Here is a 19,978-nt window from a genome sequence, read left to right on the forward strand (position 1 = left end):
AGCATAATTTAACCGAAATCTAATGATTAAGGTTTTCATTTAAAAAATTGTATAAAATCAAATCAATGTACAAATGAAAAGAATATTAAATATTACCATTTTCCCAACATGCGTTTAATCCAAATTATAAACAAAATTGATTTTTTCATTTTTTTGGTGTACGAAATTATAATCTGTACATGTAAATTAAAATTCCAATTGACGGAAAGGAAATGTCAATGTGACGTTTTTCGTGATGCATGGTGTTTACTGTATATTTACCAATTTATCATTTTAGAAAAATTGAAAATATAATCACAAAAACTTGTCTTGAAACTGTTTAAAAACTACCTAACAAAATTGCTTCCACAATGACTGTGACGCGGGTTGCGGAGTCCCGCACAGAATTTAAACTAAAGAACTTGCCAGAAGACGCGATCTCTAGCGTCAAGTTTGCACCAAAATCCAGCCAATTCTTGCTCGTATCGTCATGGGACTGTTCAGTTAGGTTATACGATGTTACTTCGAACGTTGAAAGACATAAATATAATCATGAATTGCCGGTTCTCGATGTTTGTTTTAGGGTAAACTATGTTCTTATTTGTTACATTTTGTGTACCAATAATGTAGCAATATTCAATAATATGATTTAATTTAGGACGCTGCACACTCCTATAGCGGTGGGCTCGATCAGACCCTCAAGATGTATGATCTTAACGTAAGCTCAGAGACAGTTCTTGGAGAACACAAAGGGGCTATACGCTGTGTGGAGTTTGCAAGCGAGGTGAATGCAGTCTTGACAGGTAGTTGGGATGGCACTGTCAAAATGTGGGACAGCCGTGTCCCTAATTGTGTGGGCACTTACAACCAAGGAAATGAAAGGGTAAAAATAACAAATTACTATTGCCCCTTAAATATTTTATAAGTAATTTAATCAAACATAACTTAAGAATGCCTATTATTTTGTTTCTTGTCATATTTCAGTGCCATACCTTTAGATTATGTAACAAAACTGTGATGCATAACATATTCTGTAGATATTAGAAACTTGAATAAAATCTTTTTGGTAATACTTTAAATTACTCTTTTACAGGTGTACACAATGAGTATAGTTGGTGAGAAGTTTGTAGTAGGCACTTCAGGTCGTAAAATCTTTGTGTGGGATGTACGTAACATGGGGCATGTGAACCAAAGACGAGAGTCATCTCTCAAGTATCAGACCCGTTGTATACGAGTCTTTCCCAACAAGCAAGGATATGTTCTAAGTTCTATTGAAGGCAGAGTGGCCGTTGAATATCTGGACAGCAATCCTGAAGTACAGAAAAAGAAATATGCTTTCAAATGTCACAGGATCAAAGATGGCGGTAAGTTTTGGAAAATTAAGGAAAATAGTTATTTTATTTAACTATCTGGTAAAAATTACAGGATTGAGTTAGTCAGTTTTGTTTGTTGTCAGTTCAGACTAGGCTCTTTAAAAAAGAAATAAATAAATAAGGTAATTATAAAAGTACGAATGTAAAAGGATACATTTTTGCTTTTTAGGCTTGGAAAAAATTTATCCTGTGAACGCAATAAGCTTTCATTCTGTGTACAATACATTTGCAACAGGCGGATCTGATGGCTATGTTAACATATGGGATGGCTTTAACAAGAAGAGGCTCTGTCAGTTCCACAGGTATGTACCATATAATATATTGCCATCCTGACAATTATCTAGGAAGAAACGAGAATTAAAAATGTTTTTTTTTTTCAATTATCACTTTGGGGAAAACTCACATTGAGATAAACATTACAGTGCTATGAAACTAATATTTTATTATTATTTTTACTTTCTTAGACTTACTTTTTGATTATTAGTTTAAAGGTTATAATACATACGAGCTGTCGGCCGTGACCCCGTCTGCTTATGTTCTACAACTATAGTAAATTTCAGCGAGATCTGTAAGGCAGTAATTATAATATAAGTAAGATTTCTTTTTAATATATTTTCAGATACAATACAGCAGTATCAGCACTTAGTTTCTCTCACGATGGTTCGGCACTGGCCATTGCATGCTCACAGCTAGATGAATCTCAAGTTGAGGACCCCAAGCCGGAAGACACCATCTACATCCGCTATGTCACCGACCAGGAGACCAAGCCCAAATGAGGCACGGAAACACTGCGATAGATCCGCACACTGGCTTTATAGATCTTAAAGTGAAATTGAATTTTTTTTATACAAATTCAAATATGAGTTTCTAATCACATTTTTTGTGTAAAACAATAATCAAGAAATAAAATTGAAAATACTGAAATTAATTAGTAAAAGTCCTATATAATTTATTTTAATTTTATGGATAGCGTTTTATTGTTAATTTATTTTAGTGTGTGTTTTAATGATTGCTGTGTTTCATTTTTTCCATGTTAAAATTTTACTTAGGATTGCAAAACATCAAAGCATTAAAAAAATTGTATTTGTCGATCTATAAAGCGTGTTGTGTGGTGCTGTCGGGTGTTCGCAGATTGGATGTGTCAGTGACGTACTATAAGTGATAAGTGAAGTTTAAATAAATAATTAGTTTATACATATTGTTTTATTTTGAATATTTCACATTGATAGTTACAAGATAGGACTATTTTCGGATTTACAAACGAAACATTTAAATAAACGTTATTGACATAGTAATTAAAAAGACAATGTTTCTAAATGGTTTCTAACAATAAACTTGTAATGCGACCGGAAATAAAACGTTGTTTATTCAAGGGAGTGCGTTTCGCGCCAGATTATAAAACCTGCCTTTGTGAACTTTGAAAGGAGAGAATTAACGCGCAGTATAACTTAACATTAAACCTCGTATTACAAACATTTTCAAATTAACACATTTCGCGTGCACACAAGAGGCGCGTTCGCGAAAGGATTTTGCAATTAAATTTAAGAGTACTTTCAAGACCATCGCAAAAACATTGGCGGGAACATTTTGACGTACAGCTGTCAAGTTAAGGTTTATTTTCGTTCGGATGTGGTGCACAGATAATGTTGCCAGTTTGTAAGGCTCGACCGGTCCAAATTGCCGTTCAAACAATGGTCATATTTGCGACCACCTAAAGCCTTCTTAGAAATGTTACTCGCGTCGAAGTATGAAGATGGGCCTGTGTTTGCAGACGCCATATAACCCCTCTCGCTTAATTATATTCCACTATTAGAAGCTTAGCTAATTGAGGAAGTAATACACGCCTAGTCTCTCGTTTGCGCGACTGCACAAAACCACTTTCTGTTTGCTGAAATCACGGCCTGTTCAAATTTGTAACGGCACAGGTTAGTTATGCGTTGTTTCAAGTAAGCACACGCGAAATTGCTAATAAAGATAAATCACCATTTATGGATTGCAGCTTCTGTTTGTAGAGTATATTCGTTTCCCGTTATTCGAAAATTGCTAAAAGAATTTTAATGTTTTAGTACTTTCAGAAAGATTTCCTGGAAGTCTTTGGATTTTAGTATATTTTAAACCATGCGGATTGTTGTAGGGTTTAATCAGACTTATTGTTTTTTTTTATTTAACTAACTAATACATACTGTATAACAACTGTTGGATTGTGCTTTGCAGAAAAAGGTATTCGCAGTTTTTGCCGAATTAAAACTAATAGGCGTTGGTTTTGTACGAAATATCAAGCCATTGAGTAAAAAATGTTTTCAATCTATTAGAGTACTTCGCTTGTAGTTACTTATTTTGTTACATTTGATGGTCATTCGAATAGTACTTCAGTTGTTCTGTAGGCGTTACCCACTTGCGTCCAGTGTGTTCTACGCCTTACGAGTCGCGTATACAATTATAGACTTATTTGCATTACAACATTGCACGATAAGTGTCAGTATTGCTTGTACGATCTGTTGTTATGCGTAGGTGGACAGTGATAAGGTTGGCCAGGAATCTCAATTGATTTGGACATTTAGAAAAAAAAAGGTAACACAGTGCTCGAATATGTTCACATTTAATTTTACAGAAAGTAAGATATTCGTGATTAATGAATTTCTAAGGACCAAGATGAAAGACCTTATTTGATGTTAAAATTATGTCTATTTTTTATTGTCTGTTCATCAAATGTCAAATTAATTTTGACAGCTGTTGACTTAACCAGAGATGGCTTTATTCAATACTCTGATTTTCTTAATTTTAAAGGAATAATGATAGGGATAGGTATAAAAGTTATGTTGCGTTAGGTATAACGATGTGTCGATAAATCAAGGAAGCGTGTAATTTAAACTTGTTCTTAGGTTTTGCTTTTATCAATACGGGAACGTCACGCTGTGGCAATTTTATTACATAGATTGAGCACAGATAATAAATAATTTATAACGCATCTCTGGCGGCGAACGGAAATTGTCACTCGCAACATAAGTTTTTTACTTATTTGGTAAGTTTCAATCGCATCTTGATGTTTCTTGAAGCCTAGTTAGTACAACTGTCTATCGAGAAGTGTTTACATAGATTTTCGCAGTGATTGGTACTTGTTAAATGTAAAATATTACGTTACTAGTTATTCTAACTTAATTGCAATTTGTCACTGTAAATAGATAGTATCTGCGCCTATCACGTTATACTGTCTTGGTGTTCTCTTCATATATGAAGAAAAGACATGTTATATATTTTATAATTGATTTAAATAAAAGTCGAGTCTTCAAATCGAAAATTGTATTGTCACCCTACACACTTCAAATTGAATGGACGACAAATTGCCGCAATGATTTCAAAACACAATTAATTTCGTTTAATTACATTTCGTTAAACGCATTTCTTGAATTATTGTCGGAGCTCGTCGTTAGCTATCGCCTTTGTAATTAATTTAGACAAACTCATTACTGCGCATGAGTTATGACGCGTTGATTCTCTTTTGTACGGCTCTTTGTCGTACAAAGGAAATATTAAGACGTGCGTGAAACTAGACCTTATTGTGTAATTAATGGGATATTATAAAAAATATTTAAAGAACTATATTATTCTGCACTCTAAGCTAATCCTCATGAATTTTTATTGCAGACATTTTTCACTAAAACACTAGCTGTCTCCTGCGACTCCGTCTGCGCGGGACGGCAAATAGACTTAATTTGTAGCCTATATGTTCTTCATGACTATATTCTACATCTATGCCAAATTTTAGCGAAATTCGTGCAGCCATTATGGAGATACATACCTTCTAACAAATATAAAAGTACGATTAATTTTGTCATTGGATTGGATCGAGACTGAAGACTAAATAATGAAGTACTAACAAAAAGATATGTGGCTATGAATAATAATATTGTGTCGTATTATGAATTACGAGCCGTAAATTGGGCTCCCGTGCGCGTTAACGCACTTTAATTCGCACCTGACATTTTCTTGCCATCAATAGCGCTTTGTAGCGTTTGTTTTAACAATTAACAAAAGCTCGCGACTCGACGCAGTATTCAGAGTGTTATACTGCGAAATATTTTAAGAATTACGTTGTATTTATCATTGTAAGTTACCAGTATCGATTCATTCACAATATAAATATAACATCTCTCTCATATCCTTTGAGGAAAACAGAGATAAAAAATATTTTGTACTTGTTTCGGCAGTAGAAATCAATAATTATAAGCTGCCAATTCTATAACAATGTTCATTGTTAATCCGTATAATGATATCACACCGAAACTGTTATAAATTTAGTACTTAAAAAAATACATTTAATCCTTTCACTATCGCAACACAATAAGCAAAAACAGCACAAAAATAATTATAAAGAAATAACACATAATACAGGTAATATTTACAAAGAGCGTTGCAATGCTGATCGGATAAGGTTTCACATTCACTTTGTTAAATTGAGATATTTTGTATTTTTTTCATTTATGACGCGTTGTTGCTTCAGGTTGCTTCAGCCTTAACTTAGGTTTTCAAAACCTGTTTAAAATAGTTAGGATTCAGTAATTTAGATTTCTAGAATAACAGTATCAGTGGTCGGTGAAGCTAATACACAGTTTACCTTTTAATATTTTACAGTCAGGATATTTATAGTATTTGAAGTATCATAAAGAATAAAGCATTGGTACGTGTTAGTGAAATAATTTGCAAATGTTTGCTGATATCGGAATGTATAAGGGAACTTATCACACTGAATGCGTATTACTCCTCCTCCAAATGAAGATAAAGCGTGTCCCTGTCTATCTTAATGTCTTTCAATTAACAGGTAACCGGTGGCAGCGGCGACGCGAGCAATTTTCATCTGTTAATGTCGCCATTTGCGACAGAATCATTCTAAAAGAAAATAGACATGTTTTGTTTTTTGTCTCTGGTATTATTGCATATTTTTCAATTGAATTTATAAAGTTCAAAGGTATTTATGAGATATATTTTGTGAAACCATCTAAGACAACTGACACTCAAGCTTGCGATATAAATAAAACAGTATTTCCACGAAATAAAATATTAAGGACCTTGGCGCTATTGCTCATTATTTAATGTCACGTGCAGATAAAAAAGATGGCGTCTAAATATATTTGAGTATGTTCGCGATACACTTGCCAATGTCAATGTGTGTCGTCTGACGAAGGAGAGCTATGGGCCTCCATTAAACAGCGGCGAGCCTTTAACTTATGTTAAAATGTCCACTATCTCCGTCTTAATGGAAAACAGGTGTGAATTTATGAATTGTATAAGTTCTCAGATATAACACGAGAGTTCCGATGTGTTAGTCACAATAATTTCTCTTTAATAGGGACCTATAATAAAGTTATCTAGTCACCGGAGTGCAACTGTGGGAAACGCAAACACTCGCCCGACTCGCTAATACGAAATAAATTGAGCCTCAATAAAATCTAGTCGTGAAACGGAACGCTTATGTGAAACAGAGACGTCCGTCTTTGTTTGACAGATCCGAGTGACATATTAACATGGAAGTATTAGACATTTGAGGCGGCAATAGGACATTTCGTTTCACTTGTATTACGCAGTAATTGTTAAAAGTCAATTTTAGCTTATACCATCTACATCTGTTTCAACAATATTTTTATACATACAACAGGATTAAACCAAAGAGTATTGAACAAGGAAGTTTATTTTTTTGTCAATTGCATACCTCCATTGGTTTTTAAATTAGAAAAAAATCTTATTATAATACCAAATGGATAAATTAAACAAGATAAGCTAGTCTTACCGGCGCGGCGCTACATCGTAAGTATATTATTTGCATACAAAATATATACCTCAGTACATTACTTACACATATGTATAAATCAACAGAGATTATATAGTTAAAGTCTAATTTACTGACATACTATATTGAAATTAGCAGACAAAACCTCACACCTACGCCATTAGAGACAAATTGGAGTCACGGAATGTCGCTTAAATACGAACGTGTTACGTAAAATGTACCCTGATATATTCGAAGGTGATAATTATGTGCGCACTTAAAAAACAAAGCACTATCAGAAATCATTTGTTACAATGAGAGATAATCAAAATACCGCATCTATTTCATTTGATTACCGAATCCATGATCGCCCGCCCACGCGCCCTCTCGCCGATAGAATGTAACGCCGCCGTAACGGTTTGTTTGGTTCCCGTGCAATAAAATGTTTTGTAAAACATTTTTTAATTGTAATTAACCTATTTATTTCTTACTTCCGTGAGCTTTCATCGTCGAACACGTAGATTCACACTTTAATATGTTATGAAGATGTATCTGATTGTACTATCATGGGGAATATTAAATCATAATATTCATTGCGAATATTAGGAAGAATTGGATCGAGATGAAATACGTGTGTGGATACGATCTAGCAACATGGATAGAATTTACTGTCATGTAACATCAACAGGCGTGCTTACATCGGAACGAAACAAAAGCTGTAACATCCAAGTTCCGTCCTCAAAATAGGTCAAAAAAATTTTTGTTATCATTTCAAACAATTCCTTATGTCAATAATGATAATAAATTCTAAGAAAAACAACTGATTTCTTAATATTATTTAGATTTATTACCAGCATAGGCCAGCAGTAGAGCTTTAAAATATTGCCTACTCTTTACAATCATTATTTCTTGCTACATGAGACTGGGGTCTTTTTTATTATCGTGAAAGTCTAAAATAGGGTTATTTAAGCTACATATGGTATCAAGTCTGGTCTAGGAGCAGTGGGTGGTGCGGTTATAGTCTAATCTCGGTGAAGCGACACTAAATGTCTAAACGACCACCTAACACTTTGTTGTTAAAGTGAAATACACTTGGGAGCGCTAAACAACGTCGCCCCGTCGTCAATTAATGTACCTACAATGTTTAATATGGAATAGTTTACGTGCTTCTGTCTATTCCACGCGACATTGATCGTGTTAACTTATAATAATTTAGTTAGCAAATAATATGTTATTAACAAGATTTCGTGTCACTGCGCAAATTGTAAATAATAATAATAATCGAGGTGTGTTTGCATTTTTTGCTCCGATTTGAAATTATAAAAACCACTTGATAATACGAACAAACTAAGCAATTTTATTAATTACTCTTTTTTATAAATTTTAGCAATTAATTTAACTAAATGTTGGATGAGATGAGTTAAATTGTCATAATCTTCGATATTTTCAAATCATACTTAGGAAGTATAAACTAAATATATATTATAGAGAACAAATGATTCGATCTAAAGGTGTACAGATAATAAACAATTGAATGACAGAGTAAGCTAAACACTCGGAGTGTATCGGCTCTTGATGTTGGCAGCACTGAACTCTATTCTGTCGACTCAGCCTCTCATCGTCCATTCCCACGCGACGTACATTTTTAATGAACACTTCAATATCCAAACAATACTAGAATGGAATGTTTCGCAATGACTTTAAACTTCTCTAGACTTTCACGCCTCGAGGGTTAATTCGAGTTTAATAAGTTAGTCTCTATTAAGTCGCTACATTTCAAGCGAATTTAGTAAAAAAATCGCTGTTGCATTTTTTTGTTTATTCGTCTCTCTCTGCATGACATAGCAGAAGTAAATTGAATTGCACATTTTTTTTATTTTTTTCAAGAATTTACTAACATAAATCTAAATGTCTCTCTTTGATTGTATCATTTAGCTTTTAAATATTATTTCGTGAAGGTTAAATATTACAAATTGTAAAAAGTTAACGATATTATAATAATATTTAGAAAACTCTAGTATAATCAGAATTACTGCATCGAATCGAATACATAATTAGGTTAAAAATAGCTTTTACTATTCCGAGTTTACTTATTAAAATCTATTGATACTTGTTAGAATTGACACGTTGGTCGCAGTTGCAACAACACGGCGCACGTCCCGGGTGGCGCTGGTGTAGCGGCCATTATTATTTTCCACTGACCAGTAACAATATACCACTTTCTCACATCGAATGACAAATTGCTAGTGAGTTAATACCGAGACACGTTTGTTCGTTTAAATCAAATGGCGCGAATCTCACAGCGGGCTGTACATCGTTGTTTATTGCAAACTTATCTGTGCAATCATATTAAACCGTATTTTTTGGTGATTTAGATTTAAAATCGCTTGTATAATTGGGAAATAGGTTATTTAATTGACAAAATTATTTTTGCGATGATTTGGAATTTTATGTCAAACGCAATAGAGGTGATTTTTGTTAATTTATCGAATAGTATTATTAAGTAGTGTTAAATATACGCGCTCGACGGAGGATGTTATTGCTCAGTGTCTTCGCGAGCTCGTAGGGATGGGGTCGCGAAGATTTACGAACGTCCATTTTATTAATATTTTTTTTGCATAATTTATCGACTTTATTTTGTTATATAATTTAGTAAGACGATCGTTAATATATCCATTTCTGTTATTACTTTTTACTCCAGTTATAAATAATATATTGTTATCTACACAAAGTATCATTGTTATGTCCGAGATTTTATGAAATAAAACGTAAACCAAGTGCAACATTATAGCACACAAATATAACAAAATGACTTCCTTACAGGCAGTAACATCTTAAACTTAATGGAATTACCTATAAATTTTTGTTAGAAGACAATATTTCAAATTGTATTTAATTAAACATTCAACAAGTCAACAATACACTGATGATATTTTTATCGATATTTTAACTGATATCGATATATCATAACATCACTATGAGGTATACGCACAGGGTGTTCCGCAACAAATGCGCTCGCACCGGCGCAGCTGAGCGCGGGCTTAATAGTTTTACTAATGTAACAAATAGACCGGCTCTGGCACTCGCCACGACCTCTGTGGACTAAGGTGTTGCCACTTGCGAATATACAGCTAGCATAGGCCTGAGTCCTCGTACAAAACTTTATAATATTACTTCTTACTAATATTATTAATGCCAACGTGTGGATGGATGAATGGATGTTTGAAAGTATCTCCAGAACGGTTGAATGGATCATGATGAATTTCGGCATAGATGTAGAACATGGTCTGGAAGAGCACATAGACTACTTTTTTTTTTAATTCCTTGCGGATGGAGACGCAGGTGACAGCTTGTGCTTAATGTTTATTTGATTTTCATTTCTGTCGTTTCCTTGATAGTAGCTTTATTAATATTTCGATTCGTCAAACTATTAATCACGCGAGAATAAAAATAAAAATAAATGTGAGGAGATCTTTGACTGAACTGGATATCTTACTAATATTATAAATGCAAATGTTTGGATGGATGGATGTTTGTTAGAAGTTATCTCCAAAACTCTTGTTGGATCTTGCTTAAATTTGTCATAGATGTAGAACATCATCTGGACGAACACTTAGGCTACTAATTATTTTTTTAATTTTTTAATTCGCAGACGGAGCCTCGGACAACAGCTAGTACTCTATAAAACGTGGAATTACTATAGAAAGTTCAATAGGGAAATCAAAATACCGCTTACGACAACGGTAGACAGATTTCAATAAATACAAACAAAACCTCAGCAAATACACATACATAAATCAATGTCGACTCGTATTCATATGATATATCGTAGGACACATAAAAAGCAGAAGCACTAAGGCGTATTATACAAATAACAGGGAAGCGAGTAAAGCCGAGCGAGCAACTCGGTTAATATTAATAGCAGTTATAAATCGCACGTTATATAGCATATGAACTCTAATTAGTTTTACGACAAAGTGACATCACTACGTCCCCAACGCTAGACGTAATAAAATATTAATTCGATTCGCGTGTTATTCCTAAATAGGTTTTAAAACGTTTTTAATTATCTGTATCGTAAAATTAAGCTGTTTTTGGTATTTGAACAAGTTGCATTCAATGTATTTGTGTACACTAGATAAATGTGTCAACTATCAAGGTTATTTTGTTCATTCAGATATTTAAATGTTATTAAAATGAGTTGCAAACGCACCGCACTGCGCAAAGCTTTAAGTTGGTAGGGGAGTTTGTATGTAAAGCTACGCCCCATTTAGATTTACAGTTTACAAGTATGTGTTTTTGGTATTAAGAGATAAACATTGCTCCGATACTCAAAAACTATCCGTTTTATAAAAACTTATTAAAATTAAGGATTTATAGAATCATAAAAATAGAATAATTTATTCCATACGCCATTTATTTATCGATACAATAACAAAAATAGGATTAAATAAACCAGAATTAGTCAGTCTAGATGTCTAATTAGAAGCCATAAATTTTAGATATAATTATTAACTATTTCTTTGTTATTTTTATAAAATAGTCAATAAATTAATAAATGAAGACAATAAAATAGTCTACAGCTAATTCTGTCTATCATTTAAAAACTATTCATTCGTTTACATTATCGTAGAATCGAACTTTTTTCATTCGGGGTTATTGATACTTTTTAGTAGAATGAAAAGGACACTAAAAGAAGCGAATAAAAGATTTTGTAGTCAACAATAGACAAGATGAAATTAGCATAATATTTATTAACTCTCTCGTGAATTATTTACTTAGTATTAAAATATTTAGCTACGTTACTAATTTCAAATATGTACTACATTTTTTTTCGTTATGATGATTGATGCAATCGTTATCACAGATTATCGATAAATTGTTAAAATTAAAAAAAAAAGAAATGCAAAAGATAGTTTCGTAGCACAACAGCACTGGCAAAAAAGAATGTGGTTGTTTTATAAGTATTTTTCTTTAACGCTGTTTCTATTCGATATGTCTATGCCTAGCGGGACATATTTGTCCATCCCCTTTTTATACTTTAACTGCTAATATAACGCTAACGTCGTCCATAAAGAGGAAGGCATTATAAATGTCAATCATTTTATATCACGGAGCGTTTTGATAAGGTCCGCCTGATTTACGGCCGCTTTACGGAGCCACAGAGCCTTAATGGCCTGTAAATAACTAACATATTGATACATATCTGATACAACACGGTACGACACAACAGGAAGCGATACACGGTTACCATAACACCGACAATTGCTTGGACAATCCTGATCGAGAATCACCATTTATGAAGTTAACGATGACTTAGAGAGAAAGAATGCTTAATACAGTCATAAACTTATTTTAATTTTGATACAAAATTAATTTAATTACTTTTGTGAAATCAAACCTAGAAGTGTAATCAACTTTATGGTTATTGTCTGTAAATTCTAGATATTTGCCCGGTAAGTTCGGTTTCTTAGTCAAGTTCACTACTTTCGAACTTTACCATTGACGAGATCACAATTTGCTTAAGAAGAGTTAATTAATTGTTTTTTTTAGAAAGGATGTTAAATCTTTGTTAAAACTTTTCTTTTATTACTTCAAAGTATGGTAACCCTAAAATTATCTGTACGTGGGGAAGCAACGGTGAATAGCCATGTGTTCAAACGACACGCGTAAAACATAAGTTTTATGTTTATGTAATAGTTTATGTAACGACAGTATTTACAAGCGAAATGGACGTCAAATGTTTCAAAGTTTCCTCTAGCGACTGGCTGGTATGACCACACTGCCCCCTTTAGTTTTATGATGGTACTAGCTGTCACTTGCGACTCAGTATGCGCAGTAATAAAAAAACATAACGAGTAACCTATGTGTTCTTCCAGACTACGTTCTACATCTATGTCAAATTTCAAAAAGATCCGTTGGGCAGTTCTGCAGACATCTACTAACAAACATCCAAACATTTGCATTGACAATTTTATTTTGTTTTATGTTAAGTTTCAATATTAAATTAAGTTTTTTCATTCATTAATTGATTCATTGGTTCATTAGCATTTATACCAATGAATTTGGACATCACCATCCTTCTCTATTACATACAGACAGTCGAAACATTATATGCTATATCTATCTGTCTGTCTGTCTGTATTAGTCGCAGTTATGTTTCAGAAATTTCATAGAGCTTTGAATATATTTATTTGATCAATATTGTAAACGAGATGTATTTCCCCGTACAGGATGAGACCTCCATACGTTATGATTAACCCGAACACGCTTGCGACAGACGCTACCAACTTGACTAATTGTTTTAATTAATTCTAACATTACTACGAGATGTAAGCTCGAAGTATAAGTGTTGAGTTAATATATTACACATATTGGAAACTACAGAGGTGTCGAGTGTCGTAATGATCAAATGCGCGATCAGCTTTATAAATATTACATGGATGTATTCTAATGCATATGAGGAAAAAGGTTCTATTGGAAATCGCTAATATAGTATAGTAATAATATATATCTGTTGCACGAATTGGCCGACTCAAACGAAATACTACGATAACACAAAAGAAAGATGTAAAGTGGAAGCAATTCCGCATTTTGGTCTGAATAGTCTGCGTGCAGAAGGTATAATTTTAGTTCCTATCTCCTTTTTATTTTGTTATAAGGAAGGGATGGGAAGAGGAGGTGGATTTAGTGGAGAAGTGGATGCATAGGAAGGAGAAGTGTTCCCTTTCTGTGGAGGGACGCAACGGAGCTGCGAATGCGGATGTCTTTGGTCAGCAGTCACTGCGGTATTTATGCAAATTCACGCTATTTTATTCTCTTTATATTCATCTTTCACCTTCTTTATCTTTGACTTCGTCTAAAGGAAATATTTGTGGTTGCATAATATAATATTATTTTGTATTTTTTAAGTCGTTGACAAAATAGATCTTTCTTCTTTTAAAACAAATAAATCTATTAAACAATTTCTCTATTGGACAATCTCATTAGGTATACGCAATGAACCAAACTTTTCAACATTACCTGAGGGACATTGTAAATTGTACGCATTTATAGATCTACGGTCGCCTTGGGTGGCTTCAGAAAACCACTACAACTTTATACCTAAATTGAATTTTAGTAGCACTTACCAGCTCAGACATAGAGTTGAAAATGACTTGGTTATTTCTTGTTAGAGGTATATAGATAATGTTGCAGGTCGGAGTTAATTTCAGAGAGCATTATGGTGATTGTAAATCTATCGCTGGTCTGATGAGAGGTCAAGGATGTGTCACCGAAGGTCTTGTGGTCGTACGATAAAGTGTGATAAAACTGTGTGGTTGCTTAGCACTCGAATATATTACGGTACTTTAGAACACGGTGACCTTTGACCCCGGCTGTACTAAAGTAAAGTAGAATGACATATACCCTTGCTAATTCGAAGATGTATTCATTTAATATATTATATGTAGAATTAAACCACCTATGCTGATGCGATGTGTAATTTCATAACTAATGTAAGTTTTTATTTCAACTGAATTGTATTTCCCCAAACATTGTACTGCGTCTTACACAATAATCGGAATAATTAGCTTTCAACAAATTACTGAGGAGGTGACTCATGTAAAGATTCAACTTTTTCCCATTCAATTGTTTTATAAATATTTCTTTTTTGAGACTTTACATTTAGGTACCTTGATATAAGATGGAGAGTAGTCATAAAGATCTATAAACACTCCATCAAAACCATGGGAATATCGATCTGATGCACGTCTTAAGTTATTTATCCCCGAGATTTGACCTCTACACCTCCGCGCCCACGCACTCTACACTGAATCAAATTTTATATCAACCGTCAAAACATTGAACAAGAAAGTATACTGTTGTTTTAAATATATTGTTTAAGCTCGTTTATCTAGTTTTTTTGTGAAAAAGTAATTATTTTCTACAATTAACTGACCTTAAAGCAGTCTTTTTGAGAATAAATTCTTTAAACCTTATTTCATCGCATGACAATTTTCAGTTACTATCTATGTACTATATAAGTATATATCTAGATATATACAAGAATGATTTTAATAAAGAAAAGAAAACGGATGAATATTTATAAGTGCGTGAAACATTGAGTTAATATACTGGAATAGTCAAATATGTATTGTTATTTAGTATATTTACTTTAGACTAAGGTGAAAGGATAGTAATTGACCATTAACATTTTTCGTGAACTTTCACACTCAAGAGTCCGTAATTTGTCTTCCTTAATCTTAGTTGTGGTTAGTTGGAGAAATCTATAGTGTAAAAAGATTCTTAGCGACCAATTGACGACTCTTGGTTACTTAGTAAGGAAATATTGAAGGTTCTAGGGTTTAATGAAAAACGCGGGCGAATGTACTTCCGTTAAGACACGCCTTTGAATATTTACGACTCTCATTGGCCGGGTTTGGAGTGAGATGGTTATTTATACGTGCCCGTGTAATGGTATGTATTGCTCACTAAATCACAATAAAAGAATTTTTATTGTGTCATTCATTACGATGTAAACTTTTGCTTTAAATTTATTAGCATATTTTTGACAAATAGTGGAAAAGTTGAATGAAAAAAAGGGTTATATGATACCTTCCATGAACTTGCACAATACAAATATATTGGTAAGAAGGTTATGTTTTTGTATTGATATATTTTGCATACAGGTGTACATCTATCTGTTTGACGGCGCGATCATCGATTGAGTACGATTGGAATCGATTCTTTGTTAAGAGTGAGCTGTCAATGTCACTCTGGCGGAACGTCAAACGGACAGCCATCTTGTGAGGTAATTCCTATTGGAGAGCGTCACGGAGGTTTCACGTTACAGACGAATCGCCATTATAATTTGAAACACAAGATTGCAGCTAATTGTTAGTTTGTGAATAGTTGAGTTAGTAAAGTAGTGTGATACAATTGTATTTCTGGAATTATCTCTCTGCATACCCACTTAACATGACCGACATGTTAAATAAATGATTTGTTAGCAAATTGAATTAATCAAAGAAATTACGAAGAAACAACTACAGAGAAAACCTAAAATACCATGACTGAGGTCAATTTCAACAACTACTATAGCTGTTTGTGTAATATATACATATTTTTTTAATATTAAAAGTTGGCAACCAGCTTGATACTTGCCTTTCTATTGTCCTTAACAAAACACTCAAGTGTGTACTCACCCTGTCAGTAGTAATCCATTTAATTCACCGCAACATCCACAGAACTTACGGTAAATTCGGGTCCGAATCAAATCCCAACTTAATCTCTTTGATATGATACGAAAGGCGCCATTCATGATGATCGTAAATAAAATATAAAGCGATGGAAGCGCACTTTCTATGCGCTACCGCATTTAGACTGTCTCATCTAGCAATATTTTTTACTTTATTACAAAGATCATTGGAGACATTATCCTATACTAGATAGGCCTGCGCTATACAAATCCCTTAACTATGTCGCTTCCATTTAACTTGAAATCAAATTTCAATGCGTGTTTTGAAATTTCTATGTGATATCAGTTTTATGACTAATTTATATGAATATAGTTTGAATTTAAAATGTATTTCAAAGTGTAGTAACAGATCGAACTTGAAGATGAATTTTGTAAGTTCTGCTTTTGAATTTTATGTAGACAAAGTCCTATTTCTTGGCAAAGGTTTGGAAAGTCACTACTTTACTCAATAATTGAGCAGGAAAGAGTTTATTCTTTGTGTAGTTGAACTATCAAATATGGTATTTTAGGACTTTATTAATTCTAAGGCGCGAATGGCGCGCTTTCATTACAGTCAAGTGTCAGAGTGACTAGTGAGGGGACATGAAGATCGACATTTTAGTAAGGCTAGTGTTGCGCCGGTACCCAGTGTCGGATTTTCTTCCTATCAGTATTTAGGTACGTCATCACAATAAGTTAATGTTTCAGATTAGTTGAATTGACCAACAGTTATCATGATTTCAGTTATTAAAACTCTTGTATTTCCATAAAGAAAATCAAACATATTTATAATTTTGATTCGTCGATGCTTTAATGTTGAGAACAAATAAATTTGTTATTGAAACCAGTTATATAGCGCGATGAATTCTTTTAGAAGAAAAGATTATGTTCCGTGGATCACTATGGATTTAGTTAATTTACTGTTGTCTATAAAATATGCCCCGTTAAAAATCCTATGTATGAATATCATCAATAATTAGTGGACCTCCCATTGGTTTACGGCTTGAATATATATTTTGTTGTATTTAATATGTATATTAGCGCGTCGGTCGCGTGTCTGTCCGTACGTTACTCTAATGACTTATTATTTACTGAAACTGTCATAGTTGGGTTGTTTACGAGCGGGCCGATGTCGCGCTCTCAGTCTCCACGCTTTATGATTGCTGTATTGTTTGTAATTAATTATAGAAAGATTGACTTTTTATTGCCATACAAACAACAAACTTTACAATATAAAATAAACTAAATTGATGCTAGTTTTACTTTACATACATTTGAGTATGTATAATTATATGATAGGATTTGTTAGAAGATTTAACAATAGTGGGAGTTGACGCTATAACATCACGATCACACAGAAGACAGGCGTGAAGTGCATTAGCTGCGACCCGTAAAAATGCATAGGAGGAGGAAATATCCTCTTTCTGTAAGTCCTCTCCTGTGTCGTTAAAGGTAGGCAACACATCAGCAGATTCAGAAACCTATGGATAAAGATCATTTAGGTATTTTGGCTTCTTCAAGTGGCCGCTTGCTCGTTTGTCGCGTTTTGCTTTTTAAAAAAAAATAGTGACTCGGTAGTAGGATCCCAATTTAGGAATGTAAGGCAGTGTATCTGCAGTTCCTCTGTTGTGGGTAGTTGAGCGATGGTTAAGTATTTCAAGATTTTAATCGCGAATAAAGCTGCAGGCATCAACTAGTAAAAAACCAAATACACAGCGTGCTTTGTAATCAAGTCAATAATTCAGTGTTCTAAATTAAAAATAGATTTGGATATAAATATTTTAATTTAATTCGGAATCTGTTTATTAAGGAAAATTTAAATTATTGATTCAAACTGTTTGTCCTTAAGATAAATTAAATTAAACGATTCGATTTGATTAGACCATTTAAAATTTCAACACGGTAGTTATAACATCGAATAAAAATATTATCATGGTTTTCTTTCTGTCAATTATTGAAATATACATTTTTGTCGGTCTAATATAGCGGATAATAAGCGGATATTTGTGTGATTATTATTTTTTTATACTACCGAGTCAATTTTAATCGGATTACACTTTTTCGGTGGAAAAAGTATTTTTAAAATCCTCTTATAAGTGTTAAGCATCATTAATTAGATATTAATTGTTAGAAAGAAAATCCGAAAACAAACCAATGTATTGACTCAACACTAGTCTTACTAAAGTATCGACGTTTGTGTCCCCTCACTATTTATTCTGACACTGTGCTTTGTACCAAAAGCACGTCATTCGCCCCAATGGATTCTTATTAATTATGTCTAATATAATAGACTAATAAAAGGTATCATCGAATAGGCTTTGTAATAGAGAACAATTTGTTTGTGGATAGGAGACAGGGTCGTATTGAGGGATCGAGTGAAATCCCCGGTCCGGCCCCGTTCGCTTTATTAGCCAATTAGAAGAGCCGCCTACATATCGATTCGTTTGCATACCATTAGCTTTATTTACAATTTTATGTGAGCATTTTGGAGCCATTCGTCTCGAATGTAATTTACTAGCCTCGGGCTTTGCGGCGGTGTTAGCTCTTTATAACGATAGTAACCATTTTTTACACATTTTCATAGGATAATTCTAATTGAGCTTTATTCAAATATTCATCTATTGTGGTTTTAAAAACTAAAGAAATCTTACGACAGGCACGAAAGAAATATTTAAAGAAATCGAGGTAGTTATCCAACGTCATATAATAATATAAGGTATAATAAAAGGTGATATATATCAGAATACAACATTTAATGAGTTTAAACAGAAAAATATCGTTTTATTACTAACCTGTACATGTATTTCTTGAATGATGATAGTGCATTCGATGTTCGTGTTGTATGATTTATCGAGGAATAAGCGGTCATAAAATTATCTATGTAATGTCCTTTATTTTGTACAACGCATAGTTACCCTACTCATAGAGCGCGTCGCTAATGAGCTAGCGCGATGATACATTAAATCAATGGAGAGCCGGAGTCAATATGTCCCCTTATGGCGCGACCGTCTCTACCATTGGTAAATTGCAAATTATGTCTAGCGTTATTCTGAATTATTGTTCTTCCAAGTGTTTATATACCAGATACATATGTGTTGTATAACGGTTTATTTATAATTAATTTGACGTTATTGTTAAATAAGTTTTAGATTGATGTTGTCAATAGGTTCAAATCAAAGTTTGCTGTTTTTAAGTATGATATTGTCACTATGTAGAACACAGCTCATTAATATTGCTTCTTTTATAAATTAACCTTAAAATCAAACATATGTGAAATGAGTGTCATATTGTCAAACTAAAAAATTAAAAAACCTTTAAAACATAATAATGTAATATTTAATATACGGCGCATGTTATCTAGAAGATGTTTCTCAATAAGAATCATTATAAATAAACGTAATGTTAAATGAGTGAAATGCATTTATCGATTCGAGTTACGTTAACGATCTAATTATTCGTTTGGACATTTTGACAAACGACAGTGTAATGCTGTTTTATTGTTAATGCATCGAGTATTTATCGGTGCTCGAGCGGCCTATCGGGAAATGTTTTCAAAACGTACCTATCTCCTAAATGAATCGTTAAAAAACTAAGTTAATAATTACCGACATTCAGTTTTCGATATACAAGTGTTTCAATTTAATG

General features: G+C 33.2%; 1 protein-coding gene across 1 annotated transcript; it reads left to right on the forward strand.

Annotated features, from left to right (window-relative positions):
- Positions 1-214: 214 nt before the first annotated feature.
- Positions 215-2,255, forward strand: Bub3 (mitotic checkpoint protein Bub3). Its single transcript, XM_013316496.1, has 5 exons — positions 215-563; positions 638-862; positions 1,073-1,343; positions 1,522-1,654; positions 1,972-2,255. Exons 1-5 carry the CDS (start codon positions 351-353, stop codon positions 2,126-2,128), a joined length of 999 nt encoding a protein of 332 aa, XP_013171950.1. The 5' UTR covers positions 215-350; the 3' UTR covers positions 2,129-2,255.
- The last annotated feature ends 17,723 nt before the right edge of the window (positions 2,256-19,978 follow it).

This window comes from Papilio xuthus, unplaced genomic scaffold, assembly GCF_000836235.2.
Source record: "Papilio xuthus unplaced genomic scaffold, Pxut_1.1 DF826945.1, whole genome shotgun sequence".
In the NCBI taxonomy this organism is placed as follows: domain Eukaryota; kingdom Metazoa; phylum Arthropoda; class Insecta; order Lepidoptera; family Papilionidae; genus Papilio; species Papilio xuthus.